This window comes from Anopheles coluzzii, chromosome 2, assembly GCF_943734685.1.
Source record: "Anopheles coluzzii chromosome 2, AcolN3, whole genome shotgun sequence".
NCBI classification, from domain to species: Eukaryota; Metazoa; Arthropoda; class Insecta; order Diptera; family Culicidae; genus Anopheles; species Anopheles coluzzii.
This window is the reverse complement of record NC_064670.1, coordinates 8,987,768-9,007,394: the sequence shown is the minus strand read 5'-3', so window position 1 is coordinate 9,007,394 and position 19,627 is coordinate 8,987,768. Positions and strand designations below refer to the sequence as shown.

Sequence of the window (19,627 nt, the reverse complement as noted above, 5' to 3'; positions counted from 1 at the left end):
ATGGAAAAGCCAGGTCGGAAAATATCGGCGTCGGAAAACATACATACAAATGCATCTACTGTACGCATTTCCCTGCTAACCCTTGCCATCGGATCTCTCTGCAAAACATAATGCGCCGTGCATGTGTGTGTGTTTGTGTTTGTGTGGAACAAGTTCCATTTTTATTCTATTTTCCTAACACCGTGTATTGCAGCAACCAGTATGGCATCGGTTCACACACCGCTCAGGCCCCTCCGGACGCCGCACTCCGCTGCTCCTCCTCCTGCTCCGCGTCCTCCTCCTCGCCGGCGGCCGCGTCGGTCGTTTTCGCTGACCGTTTGCTGAACACGCCCTCCTCCGGGATGTACAGGAACGGGTTAATCTTAAGGTTTTCACCCGACGGTGGACTTTTCAGCAGCACCCGCGTGACGAACCGGCCTTCGCGCTTCGGTCGCATCGAGTTCACGTCCTGCAGCAGGGCGGTAAGGTTGCTTTCCAGGTGTGACGCTTCCATTTGTAGCTAAGCATACCGGGTGAAAGGGAATGGAAAGATGGTAATGAATTACCCTTCAAATTGGCACCCAAATTCGGGTTCACCAACTTACCGTTCCGATGCAGGCAACGATCGAGCCAAAGTCCTTCTGCTGCTCATCCTTCGCCGCACTGTAGTTGATGCCATGGGCGTACTTTTGGATCATTTCCGCCAAATTCACACCGAGCGTGCCGGACCGTGGGTTTGGGAACTTGTTCTTCTTCAGCAGCCCCCGTATCACGACCAGCTCGGGCAGAATGTTGGGATGGGCCAGCACGAACGGATACTCCGACAGCTGCAGATCGCCGTTCTGGATTTCCTTGATCAGCTCCATCCCGCCGACCAGCGTAGCGCCCGCATCCTTCGCTTCCTTCAGCGGATCCTGGCCCTTCGCGAACACGATGATGTTGCGGTTTTCACCGTGCTCGAACCGGTGCGGTATCGCCACCATGCGCTGGAAGTTGTCCACGAAGCGGGTCACCTTTTCGGCCTGCATGTTTAGCTCGACGTGCGCGTACAGCGGTGCATTGGGAAGGTTGTACACGGTCGGATGGTGCGTTTCCCGGTGGCACTGGATCGCTTCCTCCACCGTGTACACGCGCCATTTGTAGTACTTGCTGACCCAGCAATCGTCCTTCGGCTCCTGCTTCCAGCTGTCGTCGATGTGTTTGTTCGCTACATTCAGGTTGAGTCTGTGGTAGGGGGGAGGAAATTGATTTTTAGAAACAAGTCACTTGTTAATACAACCAAATCACATACTTTCCCTTTTTCCGCAGATCGTGCCGGATGAAGCCAACCTTTTCCACCACCTTCTTTACCTTCGCCTTGCGGGCCTTTTCTCGCGTGCCCTTGCGTGCGGCCAGATCAAGCGTGGCCGTGTGCAGCAGGCGGGCCCCCGCTACCATCAGCGGTGTCGTTGCCCACCGCACGAAACCGACGTTGGTGAGGGAAAGCATCCTGTGTTGTCCTGTGCTGGAGATTAGTTCTTTTTTCTCGCCAACGAAAATGCAGAAATTGTTAAATAATCACACAAACAACATGCGCGACCCGGCACGTCTGTTGACAACCTGCCCAAGGCGGCGTTTGACAGCACGGGATGAAGCGTTTGTTGTTGTCAGTTCGGTGGAAACGCTTCAGCATCGCGACTGTCAGTGGTGTGTGTTGTTTACAAATTTGCTGCTTCGCGAACTGCACGGGGCATGGTGGAAAATGTGGTAGCAAACCGACAAAAAGTGCTGGAAAAGTGGTGTGAAAAGTAAAAACCAGAAGCGTTGGGGTGCTACTGAGGCTGCGGGTTTTTGTGCGGGAATGTTAGAAGCTGTCCCAATCGCTCAACCGTCCCGTACCTCGCCAGCCAAAGCGTACCACCTCCATCGCTCGCAGTAAGAAGGAGAAGAAGAAGCAGCAAAGTCGGTTGTGGCGCGTATACAATCCTCCAGTGCCTGTGGTTTGCTCCCATTTTTGCACAGTTCACAAAGTTTGCCAAAAAATCACCGAAAACCGTTTCGCGCGGACGTGTCCAGAGCGATCAACGCCAGCCATGGGAGAAATGAACGGCGAGGGGCAAATCGAGGTGCTGGAAAACGACATACGCACGTTGCGAAAGCAGCTGCAGGAGAAGGTTCAGCAGCTGAAGACCTTGAAAAAGCATTTTCAGAAAGTGAGTATCGGTGGTGCCCGTAGAGCGGGCCAGCAATAGAGCCAGCAGAAGCCTCCGCTCTGTCGTCCGTTTGTCTATTGGCGGGCCTCGCGCAGGGTGAGCGTGAACGAATCTCTTCGTTTCATGGACACCCCCTTCTCACACACCATCGTCATCGTGACGTTGGCGGGCGGTTGCAAAACCACGGCAGACGACGACGACGAGGACGGAGCGCGAGCGCGAGCGCGAGTCAAGAATTGCGACACCCACCCAGCCGCACACGCGGGGTAGTCGTATCTTTTGCATTGGTCAATCCCCGGTGGCCTTGATAGTGGGAAAGCGTAATCACCACTTCTCGAGACATGGGCAGCGCCCACCTCCCGCGCTCATGCAAAGCAGCAACTCATGGCAGCCGCCGCCAATCGAACATTATCACCCTTCTTGCACAACCTTTTGCTTCTCTCTCTTCGTGCTGTGTGAACGTTTGTGTGTTTGCGTGTGAATTGTGCTAATTTCTTTCGGTTCTCTTCTACTTACAGAATTGCATTACCAAGCTGAACAACGATGAAATTGCACGGTACAGCCGCCAGATTATCCTATCCGAGATCGGGGTGCAGGGGCAGCTGAAGCTCAAGAAAGCCTCCGTGCTGGTGGTGGGTGCCGGCGGGCTCGGCTGCCCTGCCGCCCTCTACCTGGCCGGTGCCGGTATCGGCCGGATCGGCGTGCTGGACTACGACGAGGTGGAGCTGACCAACCTGCACCGCCAGCTGCTACACACGGAGGCGACGGTCGGGCTGACCAAGGTCACCTCGGTACAGTCGTACCTGGAGCAGCTCAACTCGCAGATCGAAATCGAGACGCACCACGCGCAGCTCACGAGCGAGAACGCGCTCGCCCTGCTCGAACCGTACGACGTGGTCGTGGACGCGACGGACAACGTGGCCACCCGGTACCTGCTGAACGATGCGTGCGTCCTGCTGCGCAAACCGCTCGTCTCGGGCAGCGCGCTCCAGCTCGAGGGCCAGCTGACCGTGTACAACTACCGCGGTGGGCCCTGCTATCGCTGCCTCTTCCCGACCCCGCCCCCGCCCGAATCGGTCACCAACTGTGGGGACGGGGGCGTCCTCGGAGCCATCACCGGTGTGATCGGCGCTCTGCAGGCGCTGGAAACGATCAAAATCATCCTGTCGAACGAGGGCGTACTGGCCGGGCGGTTGCTGCTGTTCGATGGACAGCAGAGCGCGTTCCGCAACCTCAAGCTGCGCCCCAAAAAACCCACCTGTGCCGTCTGCTCCGAGGCGCCCACACTCACCAAGCTGATCGACTACGAGCAGTTCTGCGGGATGCGGGCCACCGACAAGGACGCCGCCCTGACGCTGCTCGAACCGTGCGAGCGAATTTCGGTGCGCGACTATCACGACGGCTGGCTGGCGGCCGGTCGGGACCATCTGCTGGTGGACGTGCGCAACGCCAATCAGTACGAAATGTGCCAGCTGCCGGGCGCACCGGTCAACGTACCGATCGAGGACATTCTTAGCAACCGGCGCACGGAGGAGCTGCTGGCACGGGCGCAACAAGCGCAGCTACCGGTGTACGTCGTGTGTCGCCGTGGCAATGATTCACAGCTGGCGGTGCGGCACCTGGCGCCACTGTTCCGGGAGCGCAATCTGCCCGCGCCACGCGACCTGATCGGCGGGCTGCACGCCTGGACGAAAACGATCGATCCAAACTTTCCCATCTACTGAACGGGACTTCCCGCCTTATCATCATTTGTTTTGTAATATTTGTCTTTTCGAGCACAATAAAATCATAAACCACTGTTGGTGGCGCATAGCGCGACAGTAACAATATTGGCGGGTGGGCGGGTTTTTATTTTGAATTTTGTGTTGTCTACCTTCAAGTGTGCGTGCGTGTGCGCGTGTGTGTGCTCCATACATACAGCCAGCTGTCATCGGCAGTGCGACCTTGAAAAGGAATCTCTCGTTGGCCTCGAAAGTGCGTATCAGCTGATGATTTGCCGTGGTTCGCACAGTCCAGCGGTATGTGTTTCCGATTAAACAGTACGGCCAGTGCGGATCAGAGCTCTATGAGCAGCGGAACAGACGAGGACGACAAGGAAGATGAGGCTGCGGGTGGAAAGTTTACCGCCGAGCTGCCAATTGGCCGTGACCGGATACCGATCGTTTATCGGCCCGAGTATGGTGTACGGTTTCTCGGCCTCCAGAAGCTACACCCGTTCGATGCGGCCAAGGGTGGCAACATCTATCGGCTGCTGAAGACGAACGGGTTGATACAAACCGACGGGGATGTGTACGCGCCTAACGAAATCACGCTCGAGGAGCTGTTGGCCGTTCATACGCAGCGTTACATCGACAGCCTGAAGGTAAGGCACAAAGAGAGAGAGAGAGAGCCAAACGGGGGAAAACTCTAATTTTGTCACCTTCGTACCGCACTTTCAGTGGAGTTTAAATGTGGCCAAAATCGCCGAAATACCGCCGCTCCTGTTCGTGCCAAACTGTTTCGTGCAGCGAAGCTATCTGCGCCCGATGCGCTACCAAACGGGCGGCTCACTACTGGCGGCCCGTGCCGCCCTCGAATCCGGGCTGGGCTGGGCCATCAATTTGGGCGGTGGGTTCCATCACTGCAGTGCCGACCGGGGCGGTGGGTTCTGCCCGTACGCCGACATTACGCTGGCGGTGAAAATGCTCCAATCGAGCGGCAAGGGCATCGAGCGCATCCTGATAGTGGATCTCGACGCGCACCAGGGCAATGGGTACGAGCGGGATTTGATGGAGGATCGGCGCGTGTTCATCCTGGACATGTACAACTATCGCATCTACCCGCGGGATCAGCACGCCAAACTGGCGATACGGAGGGCGGTCGAGCTGAAGCCCCACACGGACGACGAGGAGTACCTGCGGAAGCTGAAGCAGTAAGTGTGTGTGCTCAGGAAGCGTGTGTGTGTGTGTGTGTGTGTATCGACAAAGGATGTCTCATTTTGGTTTCTTTTTCTTCCCATTTCCTTTCTAGCTGCTTAAGCCAATCGATTGCGGAATTTGAGCCGAACTTTATCATCTACAACGCCGGCACCGACATCCTGAAGGGTGATCCGCTGGGCCTGCTAGACATCACGCCCGAGGGTGTGGTGGAGCGGGATGAGTTTGTGTTTCGCAGCGCGCTGGAACGCTCCATCCCGCTGGTGATGCTGCTGAGCGGTGGATATTTGCGCAGCTCGGCACGTGTCATAGCCAACTCGATCGTGAACTTGCGCGACAAAGCTTTGCTGCCAACGGTCCAGTAGATGATGGGAACTGCTTTTAATGGAACACAAAAGTGTTAAAAAGAAAAGAAAAACGATATGTGATGCTATTTGTACTTAAAGACATACATTTTCCAACGCATTGGTGCTCTCTAGATGTGCATTTACATCTTTCTGTTCCATTAGATTGGATAAACCCCAAAGAGAATAGATATTTTTTTCCTATTACCAAGCTAATTGATAACCTTACTGTGCACTTACTTAAATTGTTCACCGTGAAAAATAAAATTAATCGTAAATTAAAGATTATTTTACATCCAGTCCGATACGAAATCCGATACTACCGTACTGCCTTGTGCACGGTGCGTCGCATGAACCATATCGATCAAGTTGCCCGCGGTTGCCATGGTAGAGCGTCGTCGTTGGTTGCGTTATGCATCTCGAAAAAAAAGTACCTTTCTCAGTTGCTGTTAAAGACGTCTAGCACGAACAAGCAGGTCGTTTCGCTTTTGGATTGTGGTGCGCTTCAGCTGTGGTCTATAAAAATGCTAAATTCTCTTTTCGTTAACCATCAAGATCAAAAGGAGGCGTTAGCTATCGAGCGTAGAAGACGCTTCGAAGAGTCGCGCAAGCAACGCATCTTCAATGCTAGACGACGCATTATCGGGGTAAGACCTCCGCCCAATTCGAAAAACATGATCGAAACGTTGCTAAATCCATGTTCTGCCATTGATTTTTTTGCAGGTTGACACCGATGCACTCGGCCTACAGGTACAGCAGAAGCATGAGGCCGAACAGGCCCAGGCAGAGCAGCAGCGCAAGTTTGCGGAAGAGATGCGCCGCCAGGAGCAGGTCCTGCTCTTGAAGCAGCACGAGCAGCGCCAGGACCGGGTGCGGGAGGAGAACGAACTGAACCGGTTCCGCGCATCGCACCAGAAGCCGGAACAGTCGCGCGACTTTGACCTGTTCGATCCGGACGGTTTGAAGAAGTCGCTCCCGGCCCGCCTCGGCGATGACGATCCACGGCTAACGATTTCCGGCGCCCAGAAGTTTGACGGCGAAGACCTGGAGGAGCGGCACCGCCGCAAGGTGCAGATCGAGCAGCAGCGGTCCTGGCTGGAGCAGCAGATCCGCGAGAAGCAGCAGGCCGAGCTGGACCGCCGGGCGGCCGAAACGTTCCTCGAGAGCTCGCTGATGTCGCGCGAGCATCGGCTCCACCAGCTTGCCTCCCAGGAGCGGTACGCGCGGGGCAAAATTCAGCAAGCGGTCAACGAGTTCAACCGCCGGCTGATGACCGAACAGGAGCAGCAGCGTTTGCGGCGCGAGCGCGAAGAGCAGGAGGACAATTTGGCCGAAATCTACAACAATCTCACGAGCGACGTGCTGACGGAGAATCCGGACGCGGCGAAAAGCAGCTTCGGCCCGAACCGGGTCATTACCGCGCAGTACAAGGGTATGTCGCCGGAGGAGATTGAGCAGGTATGGCGCACGCAGGACCGGCAGCTCGAGGAGCTGAAGCGCAGGCGGGAGCAGGAGGCCAACACGCGCAAGGCGTGGGATCAGCTGGCGAACGAGTTCGATCGCACGGTCACGCTGAAGGAGCGCGAGCTGAACCGACGGCGTCACGCGCTGGCCGAACAGATACGGCACGAAAACCGCGAGCTCTCGATGGAGCAGCAGCGCCGGGTGGAGTATCTCGACCGGGTGGTCTATCAGAACCGACCGACGGAGGCCTACTTCGATCAGTTTAACACCTGCACGCGATAGACCGTTAGCAGAAATTTTGAAATCGGTATTTTAAAGAGCATTTCCCGACATTGCTTTTGGCACGCGTTTTGTGTGAGTGTGATTGTAGGTGAATAAATTAACTTGTGCACAATTTCTCTTTTTGGCGGAGAGAGAAAAGGCATCTCGTACTACGAATGTTATAAATATCAATTGTATTACGACATTATGTTACGGACAATGTTGTTTTTTTTATCATTAGTTTGCTTTGTTTAAGTAAGCTAAAGTCTGATGGAATTGTAAGATTGCCTAGTGGGTGATGTGGACAGACGGGCAACAACGACCAACACGGGGCGTGTGGGGTGAATTTTGGGAACCACAACGAACGAACTTGTATCACCGATTACGATATAGTGATGGTAATGTGCTGCACCGTGTTTCTGGTAGCGTCCGTTCGATCATATCACCATTGCTGCTCCGATAGAATGTCGGGACGGACGATTCTTTTCACCCACCCCATTCAACATTGTGTCGGCTGTGTGGCAATGCTGAAAAAGAAAGAAGGGGAAAAAATGACGCCAAAATGTTAAACAACATACAGTTGCCATGGAAACGCATTTTGTGACGCAACGTGCTTTAGCAAGGGGGAGCCGAATGATAGTGGTGTTAGTGTTAAATGATATGCACAACATCGACAAGTATGGTTCATGTTAATAGTTTTATTGTAAGCATGCAAAAAAAACAGAAATAAAATCTTCACACTTACGGTATCGACGAGGTGGAACCTTGATTGAACAGCACGTCCGACCGGCTGTTGATGAGAAACACCAGCACGAACGATATCACCATCACCACGATGCCAATGGACAGCGTGAGCGTTTCGTGGGCGGGCGATGGCCGCAGGAAAATGCGCGCCGACATCTCCGACCACGTCGACTCGGTCCAGGTCGAGTAGCGGTAGGAGGTAAAGTCGTACGTTTCGTTCATGAAGGCGGGCGACAGGGCCAGGCTCATGTTTTGCGTTGTCCGGCGGCACTCGCCCGCCCCGCCGTACCCGGCCATCCACTGGTACGGCAGGTGCAGCGCGGAACAGTTCGCCTTGGTCGCGTTCTCCACCTTCTGCCCGAGCAGCAAACCAAGCACCCGGTACGTCCAGCCCGTCGCATCCGACGTCAGCGTCGTGTGCACGCTAATGTACCGGGAGGGCGGTGCTGGGTAGACGTGCGGCGTGTCCGGTTTCACCGTCGCCCGGAACAGCGGACAGTCGGCCGACTCGAGGAAGCAGTGCAGGAACTCGTCGATCAGCACACTGTTGGTGCCGTTGCGCTGTCCGTACGCGCGCCCCGTCAGCAGCTCGTAGATGCTCATGCCGATCAGCGTGGACGCGTTGCGTATGCGCATCTGAATCGAATCCTTCCCGTACAGGTCGCTCCGATCGCCCAGATCCAGGTCCTCCAGCTGCGTAAAGTCGTACTTGCGCGAATGGTTGCCGTAGCGATAGTGCAGGTTCTCCTGGTCGTCGTAGATCGAGTGGTAAAACCGATTGGCCGGCCGCGACGCAACGATCACCGCCGGGAAGGTGATGTTTTCCCGCAGGAACGATTGGGCTGACACCGGGGGCAGATTGGTCGTCATCACCGGCTGCCCTGCCTGGATGCCGAACCCGAACTGCTGGTTGATTTTGCGCAGCAGCTCCGCCACCTTGGTCGCCATCGGTTGCGGCGCCGCGTGGTACACGTGCAGGTCGGTCAGGTTGTCCAGCGCGCCCAGATCGATCATCAGCTCGATGTTGTCCATCGAGATCGGTTTGGTTTGGGTGCCGCGCGAAGGAAACGCACCCGTCTGCAGATCGTACACGAAGCGCTGCGAGCCGATGTAATCGTACGACTCGCCGTTGAAGAACAGAAACAGCACATTCCGATCGTTGCTGAGAAGCGCTTGGGAGAGGAAGTGGGCGACGGCCACAAGCACGGCGAACGGGACGACCGAATCCATCGCCCCGAGTCCCACGCCGTCGAACATGGTGGTGGTGTCGGTGCGCGTCGACACGAGCACTATCCGCTCCGGTCCCTCGACCCGCTGCTCCTCGGGCACGATCGGGCGCGGGAAGAGCGTCGCGTACACGTTCTTCCCCTGCAGCGGATCGCAGAACTTGGTGGCGGGGATGAGCGAATTGTACGAGTTGGAGCGCCGCATGCAGATGTCCGTGCTGACGGCAGCCGACATGAACGCTTTCACCTCGATCGCGCACAGGCTGCGCTGGTGCTGGTTCTCCAGATCGTGCGCGTTAAACTTTTCGTAGCAATCGAGCAGCTTCTCCATCTCGGACACGCCCGCCACGTAGAAGATGGGGAAGGGAAAGTCCTCCAGCAGCAAACCGCTGCCCCACGGGTTCCAGCTGTCCTCGGCCCGGTCCACGCTGCACCGCTGCTGTTGCTGGCCCGCCGCCAGCCCACTGTACTGGTTGGGGCAGCGCGACTCCTGGCTGAACTGCTCCAGCCCGCTGGCATTGTTCATCAGCACTAGCGCGGACACGTACGGGCCGGCCTCATCGCGCAGCCGGAGGATGTTCTCGCGCGTGTACAGGGCGGGCGGTACGATGGGCGCGTACGGCGGCGAAGGATGCTTCTGTACGATGAAATCAATGTCCGCCTTGCTGTTGATTAAATGCAACACTCCCACCGATCCACCGTTGCTTGCTGCGAGCAAACAAAGAGCAAACGAAGAAAGAGAAAGACATTAGTTACAGCTTTGCGAACGACGGCACTCCGCACACTTACAGCTGCAGCCGGTTACGTGCGTTCCGTTGAGGCGGCGAAAGCAATGCGCCCCATTCACCGGCGTGTACATATTATCCTTCATGCGCTGTCCATGGGCTGAAAATTACAAAAACAGATAAAGCGTCAATGATGCCTCCCGAAACGGCGGGTCCACTTTGTTGTTGCTGCTCTGACTCACCACCCAGGTCAATCTGTTGTAGTGCGACCCAAACGGCAACATACCACCAGCTAACCCGTTTCACGCCAATCAGTCCGCGCGAAAGAACCATGCTGTGGCACGGTCGAGCTTGGAACTATGCCCCGAATGCGCGAAAACGGGGGAAAATCACTTAAAATAAGCTACTAAAACTAATGCGAACGGACGGGCTGTTTCTTTTTGGGCCCCTGGCTGTGTTTACATTTCTGCCAAATGTCAAATCACAACTGACACATCGGGTGGAGAAACGTCAAGCAGGATTTGAATTTTTGTTTTCGACCGTTTGCGAGCCTGTTGTGTGCGTCCGTGAGTTGAGGCGTTTTGCATATTAGTTCATTCGGCTTTTTATTAAATAAAGCGTATTTGGTAAGTGTGTTTAAATATCAGCTTTAGAATAATACGTTCCTATAACTTTGATCTGCTCGGGGTCATCCTACGTTCTACAGAAGCGGCGTTTGATTCTTCGGTCCTTCCGGACCATCCGTCGATATGGATTTCTTTTTCGTTCGACAAGATATCCATATAAACGCGTCCAATCAGGGATCCACCACCTGCAAGCACATGATCTGCAAGCGGATGTTGTTTTTGATCGTCTTAACCGTTTCGAGCGTTCTGAAATGAAAGCAGCAGAGCGTTAGAAGACAGCGTAACCAATGAATCGCCCGATAGTGTAACGAACCTCTGCTCGCTTTCCGGAACGGATGGAATTGCATCGAGCGCCTCCACAAAGAAACTCCTGAAACGATAAACAGTTTAGCCAACCAGTCCGTGCAGCTCAGTGTGCCCAAGAAAAGCTTACTTTGCTGTTTCGTTGCTGTACACGCGCACCGCATCGCGAATCACGTTAATATCCACCGTCGCCTGCAACGCCCCGTTGACGTTAAACTTCTGCACGCAGGTCATCAAGCGGGCCAGCTCCTCCGCCACGGTCTGCACGATCGGTTCCAGGATGGGCCGCAACAGCGACGGCGAGATGGCAAAGATCTCCGAGTACACCGACACCAGATTGTCGAGACATTCGTGCGCGTACGGGCTTAGCTTCTCGGACGGACCGACCTGATCCCACTGGAACCGTCCCAGATACATGGACGGCTCGATCGTACCGACCAGCGGATCGCTCTTGTGCTCAACGTACATCTCCAGCAGGCTGGCAAACAGCCCGTTAATAGTGGAGCGTGAATTTTCAATCGCCAGTGTCGGTACCGGGAAGCTGTGGCGCGTGAAAAGGCTGCCCAGCTTCGGGAAGAAGATGCGATTGCAGTAGATGCAGTTCGACAGGCAGCACAGCAGCCGCTGCTCCCAGGTGATGGCCGGATTGGCCCACTCTCGCTTATCGCCCGTGCTCATCTGTTGCTGCAGCAACGCGGCCGGAAAGCCAATGAGCTGCGACAGCATCGGCGCCTGCTGCGGATCCTCGTCCGACCGTTGCAAGGCAAGCGTTTCGATCACGGTACAGAACGAGGTGAGTATCTCCTGGAACCGTTTCGATAGCTCCCGCTGCCCGTCGGACTGCGGCTCGAGCAATGGTCCTTCGCGCACTTCCGGCGTTAGGCAGGCGAGCTGCGCGTCATCGATCGCTTCCACGAGAATCTCCTGCAGCTTGGCGGGCAAACTGGTCGCCCCGGCAAACTCCGTCACCGACAGCTCCCACTGCTCCTTCTCGTGCAGCTTCTTTACCCGCTCGTTTGCCTTCTTCAGGATGGTGGACATGCAGTAAAGGCGCAGCTCGTCGATGAACTTTAGCACAATGTCGAGCGCCTCGTTCGGGAGATCGAGCCGGATCAGTGTGGCGTACGAGACGCGTACATACCGCAGACAGTGTGGCAGCCAGGTGATGAGAAAGTTTAGCGAAGGGCTGGAAGAGGGCCAAGCGGGCAATCCCTTTACCGCGCTCACAGCCGCAACGAGTGATCGGTGCGCGCTGGAGGTGGCCAGCAGGGCCGACCGGAGATAGGAGCAAAACTGTTCGATCGCTGTCAGGATAATGCGCTTAAAGTTGCCCGGCTTAGGTGGACTGGCCCCGCGCAGTTCGCCATTGAAGTGGGCCTGTCCCAGCCGCCACAGGTCCGGGAACTGGCTGGCCGCTATTTCGGTCATTTCCTCGCAGAACTGTACGCGCACAGGCGTTACGGCCGGGTCGGTGCGCGATTTCGACTCACTGCCGTGCGATTCCTTCCCCGAGTACTGTTCGTACGCCTTGAGGAACGTTTCCTCCAGGTGTTTGGCGCGTGCCTCGATCGCGTCCCAGGCCGGGTCATCAATCTTTAGCTTCCCCGCAACGCTCGTGCCCGCTTGCTGCGCTTCCAGACTAATCAGTGCCTTTATCATCTTCTTCTGCTGCTCCACGCCTTGCGGCATCTCCCTTATTTTGCCGTGCAGCTGCTGCCGGATGGCAAGTATTTTAATGTCCACCTCCTCCAGCACCTTGCGAAAGATCTGGAAAAAACGGAAGCGAATCAGAGATAAACTGCGCTGCTTTTCCTTCGCATCCCTCCAGCGTCCCTTACCGGCACCTCCGTTTTGCCAAACAGGTTCTTCACCCGCGCGTAATCATTCACCACGATGTCGAACTCGTTCTTGGCGGCCGCCTTTTCCACCGTGTTGGGCAGACAGAACAGAAACTTGTGTCGCGACATGGCCGACAGGGCGGCCCGGGTCGCGTCCGCCTTCTCCTTCCGCACCAGCACGTCCTTGAACAGCTCGTGCGAAGCGTCGATCGAGCCGCGGATCGTCACGTCCAGCTGCCGCACCGGCTCCTTCCCGTGCACCTTGTTGTCCTGCGTGATGCGATCGCGCAACGTCATCAGCGTGTCGAGCTGGTCGATCACCGAGCCGGCATTTGACTTCAGGAACGACAGCTGGCCCTCCTTCTGGCTTTCCACCCGCCGGCGCAGGTAGGACAGACCCGCCTTCAGGTCCTCGAACGAGGTGGCATGGTGGTTCTCGAGCAGAAACCAGCCGGGCGTAAAGTTTTCCTGCGACAGATCGCCCGACCCGTCCGGGAACAGGTCGCGCAGATCTTCCGGGAACTTTTTCTCATTGCCCTCGTTCGACAGGCCGAGCGGATCTTCCTGCGTGTAGCCGGTGGGTGCGAGGGACCGTCGGCCCCAGGCGAGCGATTGCATCGGCGATTCCTCGATCCACACGGCCGACTCCTTCATCGGGCCGATCGTTTCGTAGTACGCGCGGAACTGCACCGTGCACATGCCCGTGCCGCCGCCGCGTGTCGTCACGATGATGTCGCCCTTGCCCTTGGCCGCTCCCGTGCGGGCAATGATCTTTTTGTCCGATTTCCATTCCGCCGACAGCAGACAATCGCAACCGCAGATGGTCAGACCTGTGTGGAGGTGTGGAAAGACATCCGGGCGTTTACCCAAAGCCGACTCGATCCCGTCATCCTCCCCAAACCCCGCTTACCGATCAGATCCGTTGCCTTGTTGCCGAGAAATTCGCCACGTATCGTTACCCGCGTGCCGGGTGGACCTTCCTTGGGCGAAATGCCCGTAACAACCGGGCTTTTCACCATCGTGCCTTATCCAGTCGCTCTTTATCGCTTGATCAGATGATTCACAACGCCTCTTTCACTAGTGTTTTCTTTACCAAAACAATGGTGCACAGCGAATGTTCCCTCACCACGTTTGGATTGGATCGAGCAAAAGAAAAGTGAGCGAACTGGAAATTGAAAACTAACAATTATCACCTGCTTTTTGCGTACTTTACTGAAGCATTATGCAAAAAATCGCATTATCGGAATGCACTGTTTACGTGTTTTGGTCGTGTTGTTGTTGGTGTTGTTGTTGTATGCAGAACCTGTCAGCATCAAGGCCGTCGATCTCGCGGACATGCGAATGACAGTTGGTTAAATAAAATGATATTAATTTTTTGAAAATTATTCTGCTAAAAGGCCAAACAAATAAGATTTTAAAGGTACAAACCTAAATTAGTAATTTGACAACACAGCTTCATTACAGCTCGTATTGTTGCATTGTATTTCATTGCAAAGTTGGTATCCTTGCTCCATGCACTTTTCAATCCAAAGTAACGGCTTCACGGGGCGGCTCGTTTGCATGGTAACGCTTCGGTGTTACACAGCCCCTCGCATTACATCTGGGAGTTGTTACGTGCCTCGTAGCATTCCGTAGCAACTTCAACGGATTATTACGCACATTTAATGGAAACAACACTTCTTAGCTGATTAAATTGAACACAAATAATTGAATACAGTCAGAAATGATCCCTATCTAACGGGTGGTTTGGTCTCATTCGTTCTGCTCACTCTCAGAAATGAGCAAAAAATCGTCCAATGGTACACTCATCAGTCAACTGGCAGACATGATTCAGCATAAAAGTCAACAACACCCGGAACTCTACAGAAAATCAGTTTGTTGTTTTGTCTGCATCAAGAGTACACAAGCATATCGCTTGGTCTGATGCAATAAGCCTTGCAATCGTTCCCTACTGATCGCACCCAATAATGAATGAACCTCATGAAGTAATTCCTCCAAAATGAGGTACTTCTTATCTATCCATAGATATCCAGGGGAATGGAACTCATCAGATAATCAATGACATTCCAGCGCGTGTGTAATCGATCGTGTTAGTTTCGTCATAGTTATATTGGTCCTACATGTATGTGATTTAAAAATCTCACATTTAACATCACTACAACAGCTGACTCATAGCCCGTAGCGTAGAATGTAATGCTTATGCTCACTCCTTCCAGCAAAGTACACACACACACATTGATTCGCTTTTTTTCTCATTTTTCTAGAAAGCACATTAGCCCATAAAGAGACTTCAAGAATAAAAAAAACCGGTCTTCATAAGTCTTCAATCTTTGCTTACCACCTCGGCCAGAACCACCCCTTTCCAAACAATGATGCGTCTTCCTCCAGAGAAAAAGCACGAGAAGGGGAGGGATGCAAAGAGGATGTACGCAACAAAAGAGAACGCAAGGAAGAAACACGCACGCACACACACCTGCTGCTTCTTCGGTTCGGTTACCCCGTGGCTAGCTTATGCGTGCAATGCAGCGCAAAGCCAACCCGTTCTGGGTGCCAGGGGTGTCGAACACAAAACGTCCTCTCGTCTGTCGACGAACACCCCATCGTTTTGGGAAGTCTTGAAGCTACGTGTATGGGACCGATCGTTGCCTTCTTCGATCCGGTTCGACACCACTGCGTCTCTGTCTCTTCTTCGTGGTCTGGTAACCAAGAACCTGGCTCAACCTCCACCCCAATGTACATTACAGCAACACACGCACGCACGCACCAACACCAACACCACCACGGGAGTTTCTTGGTTTGCGTTAATCGACCACCCAAAAAAAGCTTCTACCCTCTTCCGTTGAACCATTACAGCGCGATCCACCGTCGACGGTGTCGATTCGGTGTCAGTCAGTCTGTACAGTTCAATCGTGGAGGCGATTTGGATTTGATTATTTATCCCACACACAGCCACAACACAGCGCACAGCGGGATGATGTAATTCGTTCGAAATAAACATCTCTTGCGCGTACCGTTCGCGCGACCGGCCATTTGGCGTAAGCATTGTGCACTTATACGCAAACGCACCGCCGAACGTAACGGACGCGAACGTTCGCGGACTGGAAGATATTACGTTTGTTTTCTAAAATAATTCAAAGTGTGACCAGTATTTCGGTTGGTGGTGGACAAAGTGTGTGGACAAAGCATAGTGTCAGTGGAGGAAAGGAAAAATCGCTTTAGCAAATCTTCACCCTCTTTCTGGAAAAAAAAAGATGGGACTGAAGAGTAAGCTGTTCAAGACGGGCGTGGTGCTGTTGCTGATAGCCGTTCTGCCTGGCCTGCCGCCGAAAACGGTGTTCCCGTTCAGGCCGATCAGCATCGTGCCGGCCCGACCGCTGGCCGGCGTGCTGGCCCCGAACCAGCTGCTTAACGGAGCGGAACGGCTGCACGAGGGCGGCCTCCAGCAGCCGGAAGGAATTGCGGTGCGCGGTAACGCTACCTACGTTACGGTTTACGGTGGCAAGATACTGGAGCTGGGCGACCAGGGTTCGGTGCGCACGGTGGCCAAGCTCGGGCCGGACTGTGGTAAGTGCAGGATGATGAGCGAATGAGCGTGCGAAAAAGGTGTTAATGCTGTTGCCCCTTTTTCTCAGTCGGCACCTACTCGGAACGGATCTGCGGACGGCCGCTGGGGCTCGATTTCGATACGAAAGGGAACAATCTCATCGTGGCCGACCCGTACCTCGGCATCTGGCAGGTGCACATTAAAACGGGCGACAAGAAGCTGCTCGTCCCGAAGGACAAAGCCATCATCGTGGAGGATCGAGAGCAATCGTCTTCGTCGTCGTCGGAGGCGGCCCGAAAGCTGCGCACCCGCCAACCGAACATCCCGAACGGGGTGGCGGTCGCGCGCAACGGTGACTTCTACTGGTCGGACACGGCGTCCGACTTTATCTTCGAGGACGCGATCCAGGCGCTGCTGTGCAATCCGTCCGGCCGGCTGCTGCACTACTCCCGTGCCGAGGGCAGGAGCCGCGTCCTGATCGACGAGGTGTACGGCGCGAACGGTGTCGTGCTCAGCCCGGACGAAAGCTTCGTGCTGGTCGGCGAGCTCGGTGGCCAGCTGATCCGGCGGTACTACCTGAAGGGACCGAAGGCGGGCACGCACGACGTGTTCGTCGACGGGTTGCCCGGTGCGGTGGACAATCTAAACGGCGATGCGACCGGGTTCTGGGTCGGGCTGGTCATTGCGGCCGACGAGAGCAATCCCTCGTTCGTCGGTATGCTGGCACCGTTCCCAAACTTGCGCCGGCTGCTGGTGCGTTTGTTCGTGCTGGTGGAGGCCCCGTTCCGGCTGTGGTACGACGCGACCGGCAGCGACTTTGCGCTCTGGGTGACGCATCATATTGGCCACCTCGGGGGGCTGGTGCCACTGTTCCCGGACCGTGGTACCGTGCTGCGGATGGACTGGGAGGGTAATATCGTGCTGGCACTGCACAACGACGACACGTCCAGCCATGTCATCTCGCAGGCCGTGCCCGTCCCCGGGACGGACCAGCTGCTGCTCGGCTCGCCCGTCAACCAGTGGCTGGGACGGGTGAAGCTAACGCCCGACACGCTGGCCGTGCTGAGGGGCGGGAAAGTGGACCGAAAGCAACCCGCAACCGAAGCGCCCTCTAGGGAGGAACTGTAGAATTGCGGGACTTCTTCTTTCCGGAACTCGAGCTCGTTTGCAATAAAACTCGAACCAAGTACAATTTACATTTATTTAAGTTTTCGCTTTCCTTTAGTTTATAAATATCAGTTTTGTTGTTGTGTTGTGTTGTTTGGTTGTTGGTTTTATTTTCTGCTTTGCTTATACCTCATTCATCTCTCCTTTTTCTTCGTTCCTTTTATCCTCGCTTTTTCCTACGCTACTGATAGGAGCTGGTTTGGTTCTTCTTCTGTTCGGCATTTTTCTCTCTTTTTTTAAGACGTACGATTTAATTAATGCTGTTTCATTTACCCATTGGCTTTTTTTCGTTTACTATTACAGCTTTCTCTTGCTTTTATCTTTGTTACTAGTTTGCAACTTGATTCTCTTCTTCTTCTTCTTCTTCTTCTTCTTCTTCTTCTCTTTCTTCTTCTTCTTCTTCTTCTCCTCCTGTTTCTTCGTCTTGTTTTTCTTCTTCTTCTATTTTTCTCTTTCTTCTCCTTTTTCTTCTTCTTCTCTTTCTTCTTCTTCTGCATCTTCTTCGTCTTTTTCTTGTTCTTTTATTGATTTTACTTTTGTTCTTTAAATATTCATCAGACACACAAATAAACACAATTTAATCAATCACACCTTCCCATTGGTTTTTTTTATAATAATGATCAATTAGAGCGATTTTTCCTCACCTACCGTCTCAGATGCCTGGCTTTAGCGTTTTCCCTTCTTTCCTTATCAGTTTTCTTTCGTTTTTTATTTAATTCTACTATATCAAGTCTTCCTGTTGAGTCTGGCGTTCTGTCTCTCTCTCTCCTCCTCTCTCGCCCTTTCTCTCTTTCTCTTAAATTGTTGGCTGCTTTGGAGAGGCTCTGTCGCCGATGCGAGATCTGTCTGTCGCCACACCCACCGCAAATGGTAATATTTTGTTTCCTTTTTATATTGTTATAAGCTTAACTACTTTCCATTCTTGTTTGTAAGATATTTCTTTGCACCACATGCGCATCCGTTCGTTACGAATTTCCGTTACTACCACCGGTGTTCGGTGTTGCGCACCACGTGCTTTCCTCCTTCACTTTCGTTATGATTAGTAGTAGTTTAGTTTCGGTAGTTTAGTTTAGTGTACTTATTTGCTGCCCCATCAATTGTTCATTTTTGCGCTCAAAACATCGTTTTTTTGCAGGGTTTTTCTCCCCATATGAATGCGGTACCGAAGCGAATTGTTGTTTCTTCCCTAAATTGCAAACTTCCAAAGTGTGAGCATTTTTTTTCGAATTTCCCATGCAAGTTATTGTGTTTTGTATGAATTTGGAAGGGGCATTAGGGGGTGAGCTATTGGGGGGAGTTTATTAGAGTTTAAAAAACGCCAACCTTTACTTTATATTCTTTACGTGTTACACACCAAAACGAGTTGCAAATAGGGTTCCACGCGCTTATATTCCGTCTTCCAGTCCTGTGTCCTTCGACTCTAAACGGGTTTTTTATCGCAATTCCTACACTGTTTAACCTGTTGCAATATTATAGTACGAACTGGTCGGAATGCCAATTGTGCTGCTTAATGTGATGTATTAATCTGCTACGATGCTTCTTACGCTCACACTAATTCCGCACCAACTAATCTTTGTAAGAACTTTTTTGGGATAAGGATACTCGCTTCCTTACAAACAAAGACGAACAAAAAATACACATTTCCTTCACATTTACAATTACAGGGAAAAGGGAGGAAGGAAGTTTAGAAAATCTGCGAAAGATAGTGTGTTAGAGAGAGAGAGAGTAATAGAGACAGAGATTTTGGACATTGCATTGTAGTTCTGTTTTTTACTTCATTTTTTTTTGTGTGTGTGGATTTATAATACTTCCGGGGTCCGGTTCACAATTTCGCTTTCCAACACCCGTTCAATTAAAATGTGGTGATATTGCGCACATTGTGATCGATTTAATTCACTATCTCTAACGAAGAGTTGTATTTACACAGTCGTGCATAAATTAGTACCGAATTGTAGATGTGTGTGTGTATGTGTGTGTTAATTTATTTTGTTCAGTCAAGCAACGCAACGAACCAAAAGGTTGAGAATGATTTTGTTGCACCCGTCTTCCAATATGCTGATAGTATGTACTTGATTTTAATGCTTTTCGTATATCCGTCAAGTTCAGAGCTGGAACATTCAATGTCATTTGTTTCGCTCATCGAGTACGAAAAGAAAAGATCGCGTTTCCTAATTGTACGATCATCATTCCATCCGTCATCGATCGATTGCGCGCTGCTTCTTTTCTGGTGTACTATTCTTCCCCATTCGTTATCATGTATTAACTTCGTTAAATCAAAATAGTTTCCATTAGCATCGTT

The 19,627-nt window shown here is 53.1% G+C and overlaps 7 protein-coding genes across 7 annotated transcripts; 4 read left to right on the top strand and 3 right to left on the bottom strand.

Annotated features, from left to right (window-relative positions):
* Positions 1-124: 124 nt before the first annotated feature.
* On the bottom strand, positions 125-1,581 carry LOC120951841 (39S ribosomal protein L1, mitochondrial). Its single transcript, XM_040370812.2, has 3 exons — positions 1,271-1,581; positions 585-1,203; positions 125-499 (listed from the first exon to the last, which is right to left on the bottom strand). Exons 1-3 carry the CDS (start codon positions 1,465-1,467, stop codon positions 224-226), a joined length of 1,092 nt encoding a protein of 363 aa, XP_040226746.2. The 5' UTR covers positions 1,468-1,581; the 3' UTR covers positions 125-223.
* Positions 1,582-1,666: 85 nt separating this feature from the next.
* Positions 1,667-4,000, top strand: LOC120951839 (adenylyltransferase and sulfurtransferase MOCS3). The gene is made up of 2 exons (XM_040370809.2): positions 1,667-2,171; positions 2,690-4,000. Exons 1-2 carry the CDS (start codon positions 2,052-2,054, stop codon positions 3,893-3,895), a joined length of 1,326 nt encoding a protein of 441 aa, XP_040226743.1. The 5' UTR covers positions 1,667-2,051; the 3' UTR covers positions 3,896-4,000.
* A 74-nt stretch (positions 4,001-4,074) lies between these two features.
* Positions 4,075-5,653, top strand: LOC120951842 (histone deacetylase 11). The gene is made up of 3 exons (XM_040370813.2): positions 4,075-4,533; positions 4,610-5,082; positions 5,181-5,653. The coding sequence occupies exons 1-3, from the start codon at positions 4,192-4,194 to the stop codon at positions 5,449-5,451; spliced, it is 1,086 nt and encodes a 361-aa protein (XP_040226747.1). The 5' UTR covers positions 4,075-4,191; the 3' UTR covers positions 5,452-5,653.
* On the top strand, positions 5,514-7,237 carry LOC120951840 (RIB43A-like with coiled-coils protein 2). Its single transcript, XM_040370810.2, has 2 exons — positions 5,514-6,077; positions 6,154-7,237. The coding sequence occupies exons 1-2, from the start codon at positions 5,514-5,516 to the stop codon at positions 7,174-7,176; spliced, it is 1,587 nt and encodes a 528-aa protein (XP_040226744.2). The 3' UTR covers positions 7,177-7,237.
* Positions 7,238-7,323: 86 nt separating this feature from the next.
* Positions 7,324-10,338, bottom strand: LOC120951838 (nicastrin). The gene is made up of 4 exons (XM_040370808.2): positions 10,093-10,338; positions 9,915-10,010; positions 7,901-9,833; positions 7,324-7,682 (listed from the first exon to the last, which is right to left on the bottom strand). The coding sequence occupies exons 1-4, from the start codon at positions 10,181-10,183 to the stop codon at positions 7,655-7,657; spliced, it is 2,148 nt and encodes a 715-aa protein (XP_040226742.2). The 5' UTR covers positions 10,184-10,338; the 3' UTR covers positions 7,324-7,654.
* A 143-nt stretch (positions 10,339-10,481) lies between these two features.
* On the bottom strand, positions 10,482-13,916 carry LOC120951837 (exocyst complex component 2). Its single transcript, XM_040370807.2, has 5 exons — positions 13,528-13,916; positions 12,618-13,447; positions 10,910-12,546; positions 10,790-10,846; positions 10,482-10,722 (listed from the first exon to the last, which is right to left on the bottom strand). The coding sequence occupies exons 1-5, from the start codon at positions 13,634-13,636 to the stop codon at positions 10,647-10,649; spliced, it is 2,709 nt and encodes a 902-aa protein (XP_040226741.2). The 5' UTR covers positions 13,637-13,916; the 3' UTR covers positions 10,482-10,646.
* A 1,455-nt stretch (positions 13,917-15,371) lies between these two features.
* Positions 15,372-17,357, top strand: LOC120951538 (adipocyte plasma membrane-associated protein Hemomucin-like). Its single transcript, XM_040370313.2, has 2 exons — positions 15,372-16,181; positions 16,250-17,357. Exons 1-2 carry the CDS (start codon positions 15,869-15,871, stop codon positions 17,287-17,289), a joined length of 1,353 nt encoding a protein of 450 aa, XP_040226247.2. The 5' UTR covers positions 15,372-15,868; the 3' UTR covers positions 17,290-17,357.
* The last annotated feature ends 2,270 nt before the right edge of the window (positions 17,358-19,627 follow it).

Coding starts and splice junctions, on each gene's coding strand:
- LOC120951841 (XM_040370812.2), bottom strand. CDS start 1,467: ATGCTTTCCCTCACCAACGTCGGTTTCGTGCGGTGGGCAACGACACCG. Junction 1,204..1,270: donor GATCTGCGGAAAAAGGGAAA/GTATGTGATTTG, acceptor CCCCTACCACAG/ACTCAACCTGAATGTAGCGA. Junction 500..584: donor TCGTTGCCTGCATCGGAACG/GTAAGTTGGTGA, acceptor CGGTATGCTTAG/CTACAAATGGAAGCGTCACA.
- LOC120951839 (XM_040370809.2), top strand. CDS start 2,052: ATGGGAGAAATGAACGGCGAGGGGCAAATCGAGGTGCTGGAAAACGAC. Junction 2,172..2,689: donor TGAAAAAGCATTTTCAGAAA/GTGAGTATCGGT, acceptor TTCTACTTACAG/AATTGCATTACCAAGCTGAA.
- LOC120951842 (XM_040370813.2), top strand. CDS start 4,192: ATGTGTTTCCGATTAAACAGTACGGCCAGTGCGGATCAGAGCTCTATG. Junction 4,534..4,609: donor GTTACATCGACAGCCTGAAG/GTAAGGCACAAA, acceptor CCGCACTTTCAG/TGGAGTTTAAATGTGGCCAA. Junction 5,083..5,180: donor TACCTGCGGAAGCTGAAGCA/GTAAGTGTGTGT, acceptor TTTCCTTTCTAG/CTGCTTAAGCCAATCGATTG.
- LOC120951840 (XM_040370810.2), top strand. CDS start 5,514: ATGCTATTTGTACTTAAAGACATACATTTTCCAACGCATTGGTGCTCT. Junction 6,078..6,153: donor CTAGACGACGCATTATCGGG/GTAAGACCTCCG, acceptor ATTTTTTTGCAG/GTTGACACCGATGCACTCGG.
- LOC120951838 (XM_040370808.2), bottom strand. CDS start 10,183: ATGGTTCTTTCGCGCGGACTGATTGGCGTGAAACGGGTTAGCTGGTGG. Junction 10,011..10,092: donor ACAACAGATTGACCTGGGTG/GTGAGTCAGAGC, acceptor TGTAATTTTCAG/CCCATGGACAGCGCATGAAG. Junction 9,834..9,914: donor GCACGTAACCGGCTGCAGCT/GTAAGTGTGCGG, acceptor GTTTGCTCGCAG/CAAGCAACGGTGGATCGGTG.
- LOC120951837 (XM_040370807.2), bottom strand. CDS start 13,636: ATGGTGAAAAGCCCGGTTGTTACGGGCATTTCGCCCAAGGAAGGTCCA. Junction 12,547..12,617: donor TTGGCAAAACGGAGGTGCCG/GTAAGGGACGCT, acceptor CGTTTTTTCCAG/ATCTTTCGCAAGGTGCTGGA. Junction 10,723..10,789: donor GTTCCGGAAAGCGAGCAGAG/GTTCGTTACACT, acceptor CTTTCATTTCAG/AACGCTCGAAACGGTTAAGA.
- LOC120951538 (XM_040370313.2), top strand. CDS start 15,869: ATGGGACTGAAGAGTAAGCTGTTCAAGACGGGCGTGGTGCTGTTGCTG. Junction 16,182..16,249: donor CAAGCTCGGGCCGGACTGTG/GTAAGTGCAGGA, acceptor CCTTTTTCTCAG/TCGGCACCTACTCGGAACGG.